Below are 19,107 nucleotides of genomic sequence, written 5' to 3' on the forward strand. Positions count from 1 at the left end.
GTTTCCTATTTACTTGTGCTGATTATGGAGTGTGAAGTTGAACATTTGCTGCATGGTACACTATTGAAAGTCTTTATGGAGCAGTGAATGAAACATACTTCACTGTTCTTCATCAGAGCTGTAGTGGATTTGATAACTTAAATACTTAGAATAGTAATTAAAAATTGTTACAACACTTAATTCTTTTAATAGCTTCTTGTCCATACTGTAACTCTCCAATGTAATGCTGCAGTATTTTAGATTTATCTTGTTTAATATTGCATGCTATTTCATTTAAAATTATGGTTATAAATTGATGTTTGTGTAAATGCTATTTGCTCTTGCTTTCTTTCCATAACCTATTTTTTTTTCCGAGCTACTTAACTAGTTTCTGGTTGCGGTCTTTTAAGTTGTAGCTGCCCACACAGACAAAATTAACTGCCAAAATTTCTTTGAAGCTCAGTAACTTAATCAAGATGTTTTACCAATTTGTATTAATTTGAAAATTTCCTTCCCTGGAATATATATCTTGATATGCCTGCATAGACAGAAGCTGCTTGAGTGTCAGGGAAATACAAACAGGCAAGCAGTTCATGACTTGTCCCTTTATAGGTGGTAAAAAGCCTTTGGAGAGTCAGATGGCAAGTCATTCACCACAGGGCACCGAGCCTTAATCCTCTTGTAGGTATGGCATTTGGAAGTTACTTGGTTTCTGGATATGTGGGGCTGATGCAGATAATGGTATAATTGTTTGCATTACAGTTACAAGTAATTCACATTACTGCAGGCTAAATACTTAGATGTGTCACTTGTTACTTGTGGCACACTGTCTTGTATCAACTGGCAACTGAGTTATAAATGGTTTCCCCTAAAAACTGGTTATTGTTTGTTGAATTTAAAAATAAATAACAATGAAGGATTAATTTTCTGATTGTTTTGGCAAAGTTGAACTCCTTGAAATATTTTTGATACAGCATAGTTTAAATATGTTTAATATTAAGTGTTGTGTAAATTTAACATGTACTGATAGTTAATGTATATTTCAATTGTATGCTTGGGGTGCTTTTCAATCATTCATAAATGTATTCAAATGTGGTTTGTATCTGGAGAGAACACTGATCTTAAATGTACTGGTGAAGTGGATCCTCCTAGTTAAAACAGTAAGGTAATATGAGGATATTTACATTTTGGTTTTATGTTTGTTTCCTGCTGCCTTTAATGTTTATTAGTTCCTTAGATGTGCTAGCATTGGTAGCAGTGATTTCAGTTGAGGGAGCACTAATATTTTAAGTTTTTATAAACCAGGTGGGATTGTGAAGTGGATGCATAGTATTTGAGGTGACTTCATTAATTGTGCAATTAGTGAAAAGCATAGTACACTGCAGATAAATGTGGATAGTACTTCAATAGTGAAACAGAGAAGTCACTTAAATAATGTTCAATTGGGAAATGTTGATATACAGAGAAAGTGTTTTTATGTGTTGGTCAGTGAATACAAACATTCCAGTGCAGTAGGCAGTTCAGGTTGCAAATCAAATGGAGGCCTTCATGACAAGGGACTTTTGTATGAAACAAAGATGTATTGCTTAAATTTACAAGGTCTTGGTGAGACTCTTACTAGAGAATTGTGTGTAGTTTCAATCTCTTCACGTGCCTTGAAGGTAATAAAGTGTTGGTGGGACTACCATATGAAACATTAAGTTGCCGTGTTTTTCCTTTGTTAGAGATTCAGAAAAATGGGGAAGGATAGGTTCTAATTGAAAGGTGCACAATTCTAATGAGGTTAGGCAAACTGGATGAGAGGAGAGAGTTTTCACTTAGCTGGAGTGCTGAGAACCAGAGTTGATAATCTTAGGATTCCTAATAAAAAGACTGGGATGAAGATAACTTTATGTGGTGCTATGACAGCAAAGTGAATATATTTGAGGAGGTGGAAAAATCTTTGGACATTAAAGGCATCAATGGGTACTTGGGAAGTATGGATAGTATAGGTGGCCAACCATGTTGCTGTATTTTGGAATGGGCTCAAAAAGCCTATTGTTTCTAATGCACCTTGTAGTTTGAATTTCTTTTCATGTTTTTAATTGTAAATTGAATGGATTTTGCATTTCTCTGGTATTTGTGTTCTAGCATAATAGAACAATACTATGGAAGAAAGAATTTTGCAAAGGCTCTGGTGAACAAGCAAAACATGAGTGAGGGGGAAAATAAAACTTGAGGGTTATCAAGTTGGTCTGAAATTGAGTTTAAGTATTTAATTGTGATGGTTGATAATTAGAGAATTTTGTACAGTAAAAGTCTGATAATCCATCATTCTTGGAACTTTTGTAGATCTGGTTAGATCAGCAGATTTTCACCCTTTTTACATGTTTAAGGAATAATATAAAATTTCCAATTAACATGTTAAGTTTAAAGGAATTGGGAAATATGCAAGCACCTTTGGTCCCAGCTCCAACGGAATACTCACCCCCTTGTCCAGATTCTCAACTCATGATGCAAGACCATCAGGATTTCTGCAGTCAAATGGTGGACGATTGGGGGGGGGGGGGGGGTGGGAAGGGCAAGAAGCACATCAAATTGTGTAGAGTCGGAAACATAGGAGAGAAGTCAGCTGTGTTATGCTCAATGAATACTTAATCCTAGCCTAGAATGAATGCCTGTCCATCCATTACTCACATTTGTTGTCCTGCAGCTTCATTTGAGATTTTTTTTATTGGTACAAAGCTATGGGTAGTCTTGTGTGTACTTGACGGAGTTAGTTCTAATTTTTTAAAAACAAAAACACAGAATTTGAGTGACTGCCAAATTTATTCTGGAGGAACAGGGGATAGCAAAAAAAATTTAATTAATCATTTGGTGCTTTCTAACACCAACATGATGTGTTATTATTCTTGTACAGATTGGAAATGGCTAAATTGTGAAGGATCAGCTGTTGTCTATCTGTTCAGATTGAATACAAATTGCTTCAAATGCAGTGTTTCACATCAAACTTTTGGCTTTTGAATTGCTAGAGTGACACTTTATCAAAGGTCAGCCTCGTTCACTCAGACAGAGACAAGACTGCATATATTGAAATCTGGAGCAAAATGAGCTTCTGAACTACCTCAGCAGGTCAGGCAGCAACTGTACAAGGAAACATTAACTGTCCATTTCCCTGGTTTGCTGAATTCCACGAGCAGATGTTTTTTGCTTGCTCAGTCAAATTTACAGAGTAGTTAGATTATTACTGTTGCTTGCCAATAAAACTACATTATTCCATGGTAAAATTTTATTTGAAATTCAATCTTTTTTTTCCTTCACCCCAGTTCTTAAGGATAGCTAAAGATATTTTTCCCTGCGCAATTTACAAATGAATTGCCTAAGTATTACAAAGGTGTCTTTCATTTTAATTGATTTCATATTTCCACAAATGAGTCTGCATTTCTTAGTTTCAGCATCAATAATGCATAGTACTGATATTAACATTGTTCTTTAAACCTAAGGATATTGTCATCTATAAGTCAGTCATTCCAAATTTATGACTTTCTTAATACAAGCAGATACGAAGGCCCTAAACCTTTATATCACTTGTATGTCATAAAATCTCTTTTTTTTTGTAGTTTATTTCTACCTTTCATCCCTTGTGATTCCATATTAGTTTCATTATGGTTGTCTGTAAGCATAGTGTCTGTAGGCTTCCTTTTAACTTTTGGTTGTTTCTTTGCTTGGACTATATAATTGATTAAATACTTTTGAGATTTGAAGTGATTTGAAATTTTGTCCATCTTGTTTATTATTCACACTGAAAATGTTGAGGAATTATTTACCCAATAGTCCATTGATTCTGCCTTTATAAATTTCATCAATGACAATGGTCAGTATGCATTTTGTCAGTGCTATTTGACCTCGTTCTATAACTAATCCTGGTAGAAATTTTGTGCTGGCTTTGAAATCTTCACTGCTTGAGTCTGCAGCATCTTTGTTTCTCATCTAGAGTAGTGAGATAAATTTCCTTGGCAAGTTTGTGGAAAGAGTATTCAACCTGAATTCTTCTGTTTTTATATCTGTCATCCAGCTTTAATGTATAATAATTTGCTTTAAAATATCTAATGTACGTACTGAAATTTGAGCTTGGTTATTCAAAGTGTTCGTTCAGTATTTAAGTGACTCTCATTTAGAGCCTTGGATAATAGGTTCTTCAATGCTTATCTGAAGTGACCCTGTCTGACATGATTTTACCTTGCTGTACAACCTAAGTACAATTTGCTAAGGTCCTCTGTAAAATTAATTAGCATTGAGTGTGTGGGAAATTTTAATTTAGTTATCTAAAATCTCTAAATTTGTATTTGTAATGATAAAAATATTTTAAAAGGCCACTCATTTGATTATATATAAAATGTTAGATGTTTAGTTTTGAATGTTCAGAGGTCAAATTTAATGTCAGAGAAATGTATATGATATACATCATGAAATGCTTTTTTCGCAAACATCCATGAAAACAGAGAAGTACCCCAAAGAATGAATGACAGTTAAACATGAGAAACCCAAAGCTCCCCCTCCCGTGTGTAAGCGGCAGTGAGCAACAATTCCCACTCCCCCCACTGGCAACAAAAAGCGCACCTGCTACCGAACACAAGCACGATCTGAGCAATAGCAAAGACACAGACCAAACTGACCCCAAAGGCTTCACATTTCATCCAAAATTCGATAACCCACAGGTTCTCTCTCTCCCTGGCATTTTTACAGCGAGTGGGAGACATAACAGCAACCCGCTGGTTTATGATGTTAAAAGTCCGTCTCTCGCTTTTTACGAGCTCTGTGTCCGAAGGTTGCAAAGACCTTGGGTCTTCGGGCCTACAGTGAAAGATTTTCCAGCCTCCTCGACGACACACGAATCTCCTACCGTGACAACGACCCTCGAGCTGCCCATCTCCAGAGCCCTGAGACCTCAGGTTTCTGACCGTGATCGAGATTCTCAGACCAAACCCTTGGCATTTTGAATATCGGCCAGTTGTGGAATCCCAAGACCAGGTCCCATTCCTTCAAAGAACCGAAGCCTGTGTGTAACTCAGGTCAGGGTCTTCAAAAGAACCCTGAAAGGGGAAAAATAAAGATATTAAAGGTAGAAATAGAGCTGTTTCCAAAGTTGCAAGCAAAGGAGCCGCCATTAGGCGCCATTATCCCTCCTGAGCTCCGCCTTTTCCTTTGGAAGTAATAAGTCAACTTCAGTGGAAGAATTGACTTTTTTAGGGTTTCAAAGCTTATTGTGACCAAAGACTGGAGAGATTACATTTTATTTTGTAATGATTGGGGTGCTATGGTAATGATAAAAAGATGTTTCTTTACTGAGGATTAACATCCTTTTTCATTTTGCTAAAATGCATAAAAGGCATGTTCCTTGAATCTTTCAAACAATGTTTCAAACATTGTAAATTTGTTTTTCAGGTATTTGTTTGCCTATGGAAAGGGTGCAAAGTGTACAACACACCATCTACTAGTCAGAGCTGGTTGCAGAGGCACATGCTCACACACAGCGGAGACAAGCCATTTAAGGTAGGTCTGAAAACCTGTGCATATTCTACCTTTTCACAATGCATTGCAACAATCATTTATTTTCCTGAGGCTGAACCAAAAGTCCTGTATGTGTTTGCACATTGATGAACCCTTAGAGATTCCAAAAGGCTAACCTTTAACTCAGCAAATAATATTAGGTTTAATTGTTCCTTTTGAATAAATATGCAGATCATAATGTTAAGACAGAGGTTGCTGGATTCTTGATTAGTCAGGGATATGGGGAGAAGGTAGGAGATTGGTGCTGAGAGAGAAATGGCAGAGCAGACTCAATGGGCCAAGTGGCTGAATTATGCTGGTGAGTATATTTGAGGATGTTGTAAAACTCCATGTGATACTTCTGGCTAAACTCCTGTTTGGGCTGCATGTGATCTACCCACATAGGAGCTTCAGGTCAGGAAACTTGAAAATGTATAAAAAGCTAAGCCAAATGGTATGGGACAGTGTGATATTTAAATGGACTTGTCCTTGACAGAGAGTGCAAGATCTATTGTTAGGATCTTAATTTTTTTTTCTCTTTTCTGGTCATGTTTCAAGCTGAATTGCATTGTCATGTATTGAAATGAAAAGTTGACAACTACAGCCAACCAAAACTGTTTCTGGAACATCATGTTATTATGAAAGGCACGAAGTTAATTATAAGGTTTTTATGCTGCACGTTGTTTCACCAGATACTCTTCAGTTGAAGATTAGATCCTAGTGGATTATTAACATTCTTAAATGAGAAGTTGACATGACATTTTTAAAAAAAACAGATCCCTGGAATGAAGCTTATCATAAATTAGAATCATGACCAGTCAGATTTTACTGGAATTTTATCTATTTTATCAGTGTTCTCCAGTAGTATGGATAATGGTTTAAAAGTGTATGGTTAAGTTAGTTGTAAAAATTGTCAACAGACTTCATTAATATCCCTACAACTCTGAAGTCAAAACATCTGTTTGCTTTTATTGTTTCTGTTAAAACCAAACTGTTAAGCTATTATTGAAGCCGGAAGCAGAAAAAGAAGCCTAAATGCACGGTAGCTGAAACCGATCAGGCCGGCTGATGTCACTGGTTCAGATTTCAACAAATCAAGCCCTCTCATCACATTTTGCTATTGAATAGGCAAAACTGATATTACTGCCTGCCTTTTTCCATAAGAGTCAGGGTTCTTTTCAGCTCCTCTGCATTCTCTGACCAGTGCACATTTCAATATTGCTTCAAATCACTTCATGATATTTTTAAATGACAATTCTCTTTGACCCCGTAGGTCACAGGTTTTGATTAGAGTGGGTTGCAGATTTTGTTTAGTATTTGCATGATCATGTTTCTAGATTGCATTGCTGTATAGCTTGTCTAATTTTTAGATCTTTACCCAATTATTCTAGATTGCCTTACCAGGGGACAGAGTCTTACATCGTCTACAGATTGTGATTTCATCGTTTTTCACAATCCCAATAGAATAAGTCTGACCATACAAATTCTTGTATCTTATCAGTTTATATCCTTGTCACCTTGTCAATCTGTATGGTAGCCTTAGAAATCCATTATATGTTTATCCTCTCCCTTGATTATGTTCTGCAGGAACATTGAGCAGTCAGCACTCTACAAAGCTATACTTTATATTTTCTTCCAGAATTAATGTTTCCCACTTGCTAATTGAGACCAGGGCATTCAATTAAAAAAAATCTACCCAATTGTTTGCTAGATTTGAAACGTACTTGTTACTTCTTGAGTACAAACTGATTTTGTGGATGTTTACATGCATATGAATTAACACCCAGTTGCCTAATTAGTATCTTCAAAATTTGCACATGTGCTTCATAACTATTTCATCTAAATTAACTGTTTAACATCTGAAGTGATTTTTATTTTAAGTCATAATTGGGTGAAGCTCAACGCTTCATATTCTCTAGCTAATGGTTTAATTTGTTCAAAATTAAGTATTTTGCACAGAATTTGTGGTGACAATGTTTCCTTAACAAGTATTTTCACTTTATTTTAGTGTGTTGTTGGTGGTTGCACTGCTAGCTTTGCATCTCAAGGTGGCCTTGCTCGGCATGTCCCCACTCACTTTAGCCAACAAAACTCTGCAAAGGTCACTAATCAGCCGAAGGTCAAAGAGGAGTCCCCTTCTAAAGCAGTAATGAATAAACGAAGGAGGCTAAAAAATAAGCGACGACGTTCATTACGTAAGTTTTTCAAGCCTGTCTGCAACTAAGAGCCAATTTTTCAAACTCTTACCATTATTAGTGGTTTGCAATACAGTTCTTTGCTGCGTTATTGTATTCAGCATTTGACGCCTTGCTGAATTGGTGGTTGTAGCTGAAGGGGTTACTGTGTGGGTAAACTTCCTGAATTGAAGATGGAAGCCTTTTGTTCTTTGTGGTTAGATGTCATGAACAATGGAAGTTTACGTTTTCTCAACACAATGCCATTTGGGCATAATATTGCCAGTGATTTGAGAAGTGACTGGTGAAGGAGATATTCATTTTCTATTAGAATGCTTCAATGCTGGGAACAGATAGAACTAAAAAGATCGAATATGCACATGCTTGGTTGGATGGTTTGTTTCCCTGCTCATTTCAATCTTCTGTTTTATAAACTACTGATTTGTGGGTGTCTTCCTCTGGCTTGCATGAGATTTATGACTCGTTTTATATAGTTCATATTTAAATGCCTTCAGAAGTGAGCCAGCTGTTAACACACTACACAGTTCTACATTGTTTCATGTCTTGTGAGTTAAGTTTCTTGTGGAATGGTATAAAAGTAACATAGCTTTATCTGAGAACTGTCATATAGTTTTTGCTTATCAGGATCGCTATACTTGGGCCAAGTACACCAAATAGTGTTTGACAGGCAATTCTAAATTGGAATTTTAACATTATTAACTTTATAGCACAAACAGACCTGGATGTTTTAAAATCCTTCCTCAAATGAAGTAGTAGAACATCTGTTACTGGAAGTGATTCAAATTTTGATAAACTGTTCATAAAACTCTGCACAAGGAATATCAGAAGCAATATGACCAACATTTAATGAGGTTGGGAACTTGAATGTGATATATCAAGACCTTGGAAGATGTAAAAGAAATATGGCAGAATGGTACTAATGTTTGTGATTCTACTGAATGGGGAGAGTAGAACATTTGGAATTCCACTCCGTCAAAAAGCAAAGGTTAAGGGAAAACTTTAAATAGATGTTAAACATGATTTTGATAGAGTAATTGATAAGAACTGTTTCCATTCACAAAGGCAGATGTTAAAACAATTTAAAAATAGAAAGGTTTTTTTGCACAGTGTATTGTGAATGAGAATATAATGCCTGAAGAGCTAGTGAAGTATATTCAACCAACTTAGTTGACATAAGTACTAATGGAAATATTTGTAGAGTTCTGGACAAAAAAAAATAGGGAGTTAGGTTAGTGGGATGCCTCTTTCTTAGAGCAGTAAGGATGGACTAAATATCTACTTTGATGCTATGACGAAGCTGAACACTGCTGAAAATGAAGTAACACCAAGTTATTGTCTGTGATGCAGAAAGCTTTGTAGTTAGTTCACCCAGGTTTCCACAATTTCAGACATGCATGTTTTTTTGCAAACAATGGCACATTATAATCCATTGTTTATAACATTCATTAAAAATCTGGTGTTTTCATGTGTTAAATTATGTGCAAAAATTTGAACCTTCTATGGCTGTAAGCTTATAAATTTAGGTTGCTACACTTGGCTTGTGGGGCTGAAGAGACTGCAGTAAAATGAGTTTTGAGAATTAATGTTTTGAGGGCTACTCAATAAATACTCAATAAATAAAATGAACTCAGTAACTAATGTTGAAAATCAGTTTTGCACTCCATTTCATCATCCTGAGCAAAGCAATGACTTGTGTGTCCTTCAGTATGGTAATATGTTTGCACAGCTTGTGAAGGTAGTGATCTGTAATTTGTGGTAGAATTCTTTAATATTGACCAGTTTTCTAATTTTTTTTACATTTTCATTGTATTTCACCATAACTTTAATTTTAGACAAGTATTCCAGTTACAGTATTGGTGACCTGTCCCTTTTTGATATTGTTTTAACAGCGCGACCACATGACTTTTTTGATGCTCAAACAATGGATGCCATAAGACATCGTGCCATCTGCTTTAATCTGTCGACCCATATTGAAAGTCATGGAAATGGGCATAGTGTTGTGTTTCATAGCACAGTAAGTAAAGATTTGCAAATAGATAATTTATTAAAGTAATTTATTGCTGCTCATTATCCTATTCATTTGCTTAGCTATAAATGGAAATGGCCTCATGATTTTAGAAAGCTTAGACAATATTTTGACTTTGTTATTGAGACAATTCTGCTCATTGGCGAGAATGATACAGCTACATCTGTAAGGCCGTGCTTGTCCTGGCCATTTTGTTTCCCTACACGTTGTTGCATGCTGGTGTTTTCATTCTGGAAAACTAGCAACAATTGCTCTGAAAATCGTGTCCAGGAAAGTGTATAAAGAATTGTTTATGCTCTCATGTTCCTGAGTGACACAAAAATTTTAAGCTTTTGGCTTTCTATGTTAACCTTTGTTAAGTGTAACATTTATAAAATGAAATACTGATATGAGATTCTGCAGATGCTGCACACAAAACACAAAATGCTGTAGGAATTTGACAGGTCAGGCAGCTCTGTGGCAAGAAATTAAAATTCAATGTTTTGGGCTAAGACTCTTCATCAGGACCAAATGAAATATTGATTTGTTTTTGGACTTGCCATTTAGGGTTCTTAATTACCCAGTGCATCCCTGGAATAGCAATTTATCACATTCCCTTTGCACTGGGAAAAATCACGCATGGTAAGGATAAAATTGGGCCTAAAAGTTTAAGTAGGAAAATTGTTTAAACCTCTCAATAAGTTCAGTAGCAGCTGGCAAGAAAGTGTATACCCATTTTGAGCAATGGCTTCTCATCAGAACTGGGGAAAGTTTCTGTTCTGACGTAAAGACAATTGCCTGATTGGATCATTCATAGCATTTCAATACAGCAAATTTCTGATACATGAAGAATTTTTGAGTAAGTTGGCCTTCATTCAGAATGCCTTTGTAATCCCTATGGTGGATTACAAATTGATGTATACTAGACAGCATGACTGGACAGCAACTGCTAGCAAGCTGGATGGGGAGCAAGGTGTCTCCAAGTGGAGGTTGATTGTAGGGGATTCGCAGCCCGTTCCTTAGCCAGAGCCTTCAGCAATTTGGGCATCGAGGGAGAGAGGAAGAGGAGAACCATCCGCAGTACCATCGATGTGGCAGAGAGGGCCTCAAGATGGCTGTGGCTCAAAAGAGGGGAGCCATGGTGTCATAAGTAGCTAGCCATCTGGACACAAGCTGATCAGCCCTGGCTGGGTCACCTGGAGGAGGGTGTATGATGTTAAAAGACCGAAAACACCCGATGATTCCAGGAACATCACTGAAGATATATCCAGTGGCATCAGTAGATAATATGTGCACAGACTAAGCCAAAATTAAGGGCAGTGCAGAAAGAAGGCAGAATGTTTACACATACATGATGCATCTGGTTCAAAGGTAAAAACTTGCGTTGGTTGGTATACAGTAATTTGTTTTTGATGTCACACAGTCCATTTCTGGAGTACAGTCGGCCCTCCTTATCTGCGGGTTCTGCGTGCGCGGATTCAACCAACCACAGATTGAGTAAACACGGAAGTTCTCTCTCCAGCACTTGCTGTTTGAGCATGTACAGACTATTTTTTCTTATCATTATTCCCTAAACAGTACAGTATAACAACTATTTACATAGCATTTACATTGTATTAGGTATTATAAGTAATCTAGAGATGATTTAAAAGTATAGGCTGTCCCCAGGGTATGAACGAGTTCCGTTCCTGAGTCTGTCTTTAAGTCAGAACAGGTACGTCTGGTATTATTTAATGTCAGTTAGTCAAACACGTCTTATTAAATGGTATATATTTTACCTTTCTATGCATATAAAAGACTTAAGAAATGAATATATTTCAATAATTAAATCACTGCGTTGCTTGGTAATAGTTGTAGCTTTCATCGGGGGAGGGTCTTTCACATGCTCAATTAAAATTATTCCGATCGTTGACCGACTGTAGCCTAATGCTTTTCCAGTGACCGATGGTGTTTCACCTCTTTCCGATCTCTTTTATTACTTCCACTTCATTTTCGATTGTGATTTTCATGAACAGAAACACTGGATTCGGAGCTGCGCTGGGTTGTAAAGTCCACCACACTGAGACAGGTTAAATGAGGTCCGGGGTTCTGCTGGGTCCTAAAGACCACTGAACTGAGACAGGTTAAATAAGGGACTTGAGCATCCTTGTTCTTTGGTATCCGCGGGAGGTCCCAGAACCAATCCCCTGCAGATTAGGAGGGCCAACTGTATAGTTTACTTAATCTTTCGTGCTAAAAGTTGTGTAAGAGCAGCAATGCTTGATTTTTGACTTCACTGAGGACCTTGAGATGATTAGTAGTAAAATTATTTGCAAGTTTCCCATTGGCCACAAAGTGAGAAAGTAGAGTTTGGAGTTTAAAAAATGACTGAGAATCATAAAATGATTCTTTTAAACAATCTTGGTCTGTCTTGTGTTGCTGTGGTTCTGAGAAAGATACCTCTGACACCCTTATTTGCTGTTTGGATTTCTGGTTTCTGCCATGAAGGTTCATAAGTGTCTGCTTACTGTCATTTGGGGTATGAATGGGTCCATCAAGCCTGCAGCACCATTCTGTAAGATCACTATCCAACACAATACACTTTGCGTCTAATTCATGCATAAGTCTAAATTCTATATGTAACTTCAAGTGTTCATCTGTCTTGGTTCTGAATATAATTGTAGGAGTAACAAAGTGCCTTTAGATTTGCATCTTTAGTGTGAAGAGTTTTATAAAACTGTGATGTATAGTGGGTGGCATGGTAGTGTTGCAGATTTTAAACTCCTGTCTCTTGCTGACTATTTGTCATCTAAGTATATACTGTATTTATCCTTGTAAAAATATTTAGGCCCTCTCCCCTGGTCTTTGTTCACATATATATTACAAGCAGAGAATTTGATCAATTTTTAACCGAGAATTTTTGAGAATCATACTCAAGCCCAGGAAAAGGGAAAATTGTAAAGCATGAAAAACTAAAAATTCAAAAACTGAAATGTCAGCAGTTCAAATAGTATCCATCCCTCTTTGGTCAGTACTTATTTGAACCACCTCCTTGCAGCTATTACAGTCCTAACAAAGGGTCCTGGCTTGAAACGTCAACAGCGCTTCTCCTTATAGATGCCACCTGGCCTTCTGTGTTCCACCAGCATTTTGTGTGTGTTGTTTGACAGTCCATTGTTGTTTTGAATATGTCTCTATTAGCTTAGCATGTTATGAAGCAAGATTTGTATATTGCAAAATTGCTCAAGCTGTGCCAAGTTAGTTGAGGAATGACAGTGGACAGCAATCTTGAGGTTTGATGTTTGATCAGGTTAGGGTCAATGAGTAACTTGAAGACATCATCAGTTTTCTTTATTTGAAGCCGTTCCATGGTAGTACTGGCACTATGCTTTGGGTCATTGTCCTGCTGAAAGACACCCACCTCACCCCAGTTTGAGCTTTCTGGCAGATGCTAGCAGGATTTTATTCAGAATCTCTCTGTATTTAGCAGCATTCATCTTCCCATCAATCCAGACCAGATATCCAGTTCCTGCTGCTGAAAAGCATCACCATAGCATGATGCTACCTCCATCATACATTACAGCAGGGATGGTGTTACTTGGCTGACGTGCAATATTAGATTTATGCCATACGAGCTGCTTAGTGTTGAGGCCAAAATGTTCTACTTAGTCTCATCGACCACAAGACCTTCTTTCAAATCTTTACTGTGTTTTCTACCTTGCCACTCTTCCATAAATGCCCTTTTTGTGCAATACCTTAGAGATTATGGAGCGGTGAATTTCATCTCCTGTTGCAGCCACTGACTGCAACTCACTCAGTGTCTGTTGATGTCACAGTGGCCTCTCTTTACAAGTGCCATTCTTCTTTGGCAACTAAGTTTAGAAGGGCAGCCTGACCTTGGCAGTGTGGCTGTGGTTTTATAGTTTCTCCACTTTTCCCGATGGATTGCTCTGAGCTCCAAGGTATGTTCTGTGCCTTTTGAGGTGGCTTTGTACCCTTATCCAGATTTGAGCTTCTCAATTATTTCTCTGACTTGTCTTGAATGCTCTTTTTGCCTTCATTTTGGTTTTGTCTGTTGAAAATCTGCCATACTGTTGGACCTTACAAAGAGATGGGGTTTTTACAGTATTCTTATGAATTCATTCAAAGTAGGCGATCCTCCAATTTTCTACATCAACAAATTGGGTGAGTTGGTAATGATATTGCTACTGAGAAAAGTTAGTGTAGTAATTACAAAGGGAATGAATACTTTTTCAGCATCTCAATTTTGGTTTTTAAATTTTAGGAAATTGGTGTGTTTTAGAACTTTTGATTTGACATGCGCAATGTTTTGTAGGTTAGCTTAAAATATTTTACTTCAATATTTTAAATTTAGAAAAATGGATAGTAAAATGTGAGAGTAGTTGTTGGGACTGAGTACTACTTAAAGGCAAATTCCTTCCTGTAACCTTCCGACCATTGATGTTAGTCTCACAAGCCTCTTAATTCCCTGGTTTATCATTGCAGCCAGTATTAAATAAAGAAACCATTAACAACCCTTCATTCTGCTGATACAGCTCCTGAGAAGATAGAAAGTTCTCTTCCAGGGTCCCAGAAATAGCTTTCTTAGCATTCCAGAGTCCTAGGATGCACTTGATCATGCCCTGAGTATTTATCCACCTTTATTTGTCACAAAACTTCCACACCCCCTTAGGTAATGTCAGTGTATTTCATGATGTTGTAGCGGTGTGCTACATGCAGCGCTGAAATAACGACACGGAGTCAGTGAGCTGCAGTTGCAAAAGAGGTTTATTCAAACTTGGGCCTCGCTTTAAAGCCTTCCTGATCCCTCCCTCCCCGGGCGGGAATGCTGTAGGGGGTGCGTATTCACAGTCCCGTCCCACGCGTGGGCTTTTCCCCTTGCTGATGAAGCAGGCTTGGCGCTCTCTTTGGGACCGACCTCAATGCCGACGTGCGCTGCTTTGTGAGCCGGTTCGACTGCGCTGGGAAGTGGGTCACCCCCCCCCCCCCCCGAACCGGCGATACACCCCCCAGTGTCCACAGTCTGGGTCAGGCTCTGTTTGGGAGGTCTGCCTCTGCACCGCAGTGCCTGAATCTCGACCGGCTGCGCCAAGTCCACATGGGCAGGTTTGAGTTGGTCCACCGTGAAAACCTACTCTTTCCCCCTGATGTCCAGCACGAATGTGGACCCGTTGTTTCTGATCACTGTAAAATGTAGCGGTGCTCGATATCTGCCCCGTCATACAAAAACGAACACAGTTTTGTAGGTCTTTTGTAGGTCGGGTTCTGCCCATGCTGTGAAGTGGGTATGGGGGCCAGGTTACCGAGCCTCTCACGTAGTCTGTCCAGGACTGCAGTGGGTTCTTCCTCTTGCCCCCTTGGGGCTGGTATGAACTCTCCTGGGACGACTAGGGGTGCGCTGTATACCAACTCGACCAATGAGGTGTGCAGATCCTCTATGGGTGCAGTGCGGATTCTGAGCAGGACCCAGGGAAGCTTGTCCACCCAGTTAGGCCCTTTGAGGTGGGCCATGAGAGCCGACTTCAGGTGACGGTGGAAACGCTCCACTAGTCTGTTCGACTGTGGGTGGTAGGCAGTGGTGTGGTGCAGCTGTGTCCCCAAAAGGCTGGCCGAAGCTGACCACAGTCTGGAGGTGAACTGGGCGCCTCTGTCAGAGGTAATGTGGGCCGGTACACCAAAGTGAGATACCCAGGTGGCAATCAGTGCCCGGGCACAAGATTCGGAGGTGGTGTCCGTGAGCGGGATGGCCTCTGGCCATCTTGTGAGCTGGTCTATGATAGTCAGGAGGTGCTGCGCTCCACGTGACACTGGCAGGGGGCCCACGATATCCACATGAATATGGTCAAAACTCTTACGGGTGGGGTGGAACTGCTGCGGCAGAGCTTTGGTGTGCCACTGCACCTTGGCTGTTTGGCAGTGCATGCATGTTTTGGCCCATTCACTGACCTGCTTGTGGAGTCAGTGCCAAATGAACCTGTTGGCTACCATCTGGACGGTTGGCGCCCTCTTTGGGACCGGCCTCAATGCTGGCACGCGCTGCTTTGTGAGTTGGTTCGAGTGCGCTAGGAAGTGGGTCGCCACAATGTCACCGTTGGGCTTCCACAATAATCATAAATGAGAAGTATTCATTTAGGAGCTCGCCCATCTCCTATGAATTTCTTGATTTTTCTTGATTGTGATTTTTTAACCCCCCCCCCCCCCCCCCCCGCCTTTTGCTAAATGGCATTTCATTTGCCAAATCAGCTTGTGGAGTAAATTGAGCCCTGTGAAGTCTGTTTTGTAGTAATATGAGATAACACAAAATGACATTTGAACTATCAATATATCTCGGCAAATGCTGTGGGAAATAGAGTAATATTTGGAACACCAATAGTGCAAGTTAGTTGCTTCTGGCAGCGTTCATAATATTTAAGCATTTTGAACCTCCTAAAAGCTTTTGAGCAAATCCACATTTTTAAGATATTTGAATGCCAAAGAAAGGAACTATATTTTGAACAAAACACTACTTCATACTTCATTTGAAAGCATCTCAGTTGGTGGTTTGTGATTTGTAATTCACTGTCTTGTGGGATGCTGGAAAGAGGCTATACAATTTCAAAAGGGAGCATGGTAAGACCTTGAGAGACAAAGAATGGGAACGGGAGTGACATCACTCTGCTGAAGCTATAAACACTAACAGGCCAAATTACTCCATCCATTATTGCAATAATTTATGATTTTATGGTTGCACTGGTCAGACAGGTAAATTTTGATTTGGCTTCATTGAACTATGTCCATATTGCTCGAAGTTGCACGTAATGAAATTTTAATACTGTGCCCCAGCCACTAGTTCACACACAGCTTTAAATTCAGTTTGTCAGAAGATCCCAGTTGTGTTGCTATATGCTCTGAGGTAAGTTTTGAAAATCAGTCAGGACTTTGATGTATATTCAATACATTTGAAGTTGCCATTTGCTTTCTTGAGCTTACTAAGTCTGCTACTCTCAGAGCAAAAATTTGCAGGCTGACCTTTGGAAGGAGTTATTAACAAAATGTGTAATGCTTAGTGACGATGTTGTGAAGCAAGTGAGACATTAATGTTATGAGATGATTCATATTGATTTTAGTGCCTGGCTCATGAGAGGAGTAATAAGAAAAAAATTCAATCATTGAGTTTCTTAGCAGCCGACTTGAGCTGCTAACCTAGATATCTATTTAGAGTAGATTTCTACTTTGAATTTTGGGGACATCTCAATTCATTTAATAGTCAAAATTAAAAAAAAATACTACTGATGTTTAATATCAAAGAATTAAATATTGACACAATCAATTTCTGTAAAGTTCAGTTGAAAATTAAGATCCTTTTCCAGAGGCATGCATCTTCATTTTGGGAACTGAACTTTCACAACCATTTAATTAAAAATATTTGGCTTTAATAAAGCATAGTGGCCTGTTTGCTACACTTTCACTGTCACTTTCTTTTCTAGTCTTTGCTTTATCTCCAAAGTATACATAGTTTTGTGAAGATACATAATGCACATAACTCCCTCAAGTCATTGATTAAAATGGTTCAGCCTTAAGTTCTCATCATTGTTGAATTCTTAGTTAAATATGGCCAACCCAAAAGTCTGGAAGTTCCTGGTTTAGTAGCTGAAGGAGCACATAGCAGTCCTCATGGACAGGTCTAACAGTGGAAAGGTTGAACTGTTTCAAGTTCCTGTCTACATCTCAGAAGGTCTCTCCAGGGTCCAACATATTAATGCAATTCCAAAGAAAGCGCAACAGCAGCTTGATTTATAATAGGATTTTGAAGAGCCAAAGATCTCTAAAAATTTCTGTAGGTGTACAGTAGCAAGCATTATAATTTGTTTCATCACAATCTGGTTTGGAAGGCCAATGCACAGGATGGGAAAAATCTGCAGAAAGTTGTAAGCTTACCAAGAATCATCATGGGCAGCAGCCTTCCCAACATCCAGGACACCTTCAAAATGCTATGCCTCAAGAAGCAGCATCCAACATCAAGGACCCCATCACCCAGGCCATGCCTCCTTCTCATCACTGCCATGAAAGAGGAGGTACAGGAGCCTGAAGACACGCCCAACTTTAAAGTGAAAATTTGGCAAGATCATTTAAGAAAATGAATTCACAAGACTTGCAAGGTATTCTACTTTTCTCCTCTTTGTTAAATATCGCATGATGCAGCATTTCTACAAAGTGTGTGAATAATATGTCATCATTTTGTGAGGTGTTTCATGATCATTCCTCAGTTTGGGGCCATTTTACATCTCTGGAAGCTTTCCTATAAAACTTGAAAGATTAGTCATTCTTTTAACCTTCATTTAGTGAATTTGAGAAAATTAATTGGGTGCCATCTAGTGGTGGCGTGAATCAAGCTGCTGCCTTTTGAGGATTAATCGGCATTCTGGAAAAGAGCCAGGACTCCAATAATGCTTAATTTGTGTGTTGTGCGAGTGAAAGGCACTTCATTTTGTTAAACCAATTTTTGTTTTTTTTTAATATAAAGCTTGTAATAACATCCTGCTTTTCAGCCTAATTCCACCTAACAATTTGTGAAGTTTTATACTTATTTTCTGAAGAGGTTGCTTGCCATCTGTTGCTTTTTCCATTGCTTTCTGAAAAACTCAGTAGAAAATGGCATTAAATTGTCAGTCTTTTTGTTGAATAGGTGCCGAGAAAGTCACTGCTGTGGTTAAGCGATTGGAGGGATGTAGAAACGAACTAGAAATTATTGAGTGAGCTAGGTGTCTGTCACACAACATCTCTAATGGTGCCCTGGGTGTGACAAGTATCTTGCTCAAATTTGGAACTGCAAGATTTTGTAAAGCTTTTGTATGAAAGGGTTAGTGCTGTCTTTGAGGTGTCAGTTCAAGTACTGTGTTTAACTGGGTGCACAAACTTTTATTTAGAGCTTCAGACAAATACAGCGGGTTCTGGTTAATTGGACCATCGGTCAATCGGGGCAGCTGCTTATTTGGGACAACTCTTCAGGAACAAAAATGTTATCCAAAAAATATCTGGGGCTCCCTTAACAAACGAGAAAATCTTTAACTGCTGGATATCCAAGCAACACACACACAAATGCTGGAGGAACTTAGAAGGGAAACCCAGGGGTTTGGCCCAAAATGTCAACTGTACTCTTTTTCCTAGATGTTGCCTGGCCTGCTGAGTTCCTCCAGCATTTTATGTGCGGGACTCCCTCTGTTTATTTGGGACACTGTGGCACTTAATCGGGACAGGAGAATTTTGCCAAACAGTTTCTAACTAGCATCAGTTGTGTACACTTGCATGGCCATTAGACATTACACTCTGCTTAGAGCGAACTGTTTTAAATAGTGTCAATTGCATGTGGTTGTATTGAAAAGCCAGTGATTTTTGTCATCAACATTTGGCAAGAAATAA

General features: G+C 38.7%; 1 protein-coding gene across 4 annotated transcripts in view; it reads left to right on the forward strand.

Annotated features, from left to right (window-relative positions):
- The window catches only part of aebp2 (AE binding protein 2), a 76,050-nt gene that overhangs the window by 21,679 nt on the left and 35,264 nt on the right, over positions 1-19,107 (forward strand). For all 4 annotated transcript variants that reach the window (XR_009515379.1, XM_059987635.1, XM_059987636.1 and 1 more), the window contains exons 3-5: positions 5,404-5,511; positions 7,517-7,703; positions 9,593-9,717. Coding sequence is in view for 3 of the 4 variants with exons in the window: in XM_059987635.1 (XP_059843618.1) it covers positions 5,404-5,511; positions 7,517-7,703; positions 9,593-9,717 (420 nt within the window). In the remaining variant the exon portion in view is untranslated. The remainder of the gene's footprint in view (positions 1-5,403; positions 5,512-7,516; positions 7,704-9,592; positions 9,718-19,107) is intronic.

Source organism: Hypanus sabinus, chromosome 13, assembly GCF_030144855.1.
Source record: "Hypanus sabinus isolate sHypSab1 chromosome 13, sHypSab1.hap1, whole genome shotgun sequence".
In the NCBI taxonomy this organism is placed as follows: Eukaryota; Metazoa; Chordata; class Chondrichthyes; order Myliobatiformes; family Dasyatidae; genus Hypanus; species Hypanus sabinus.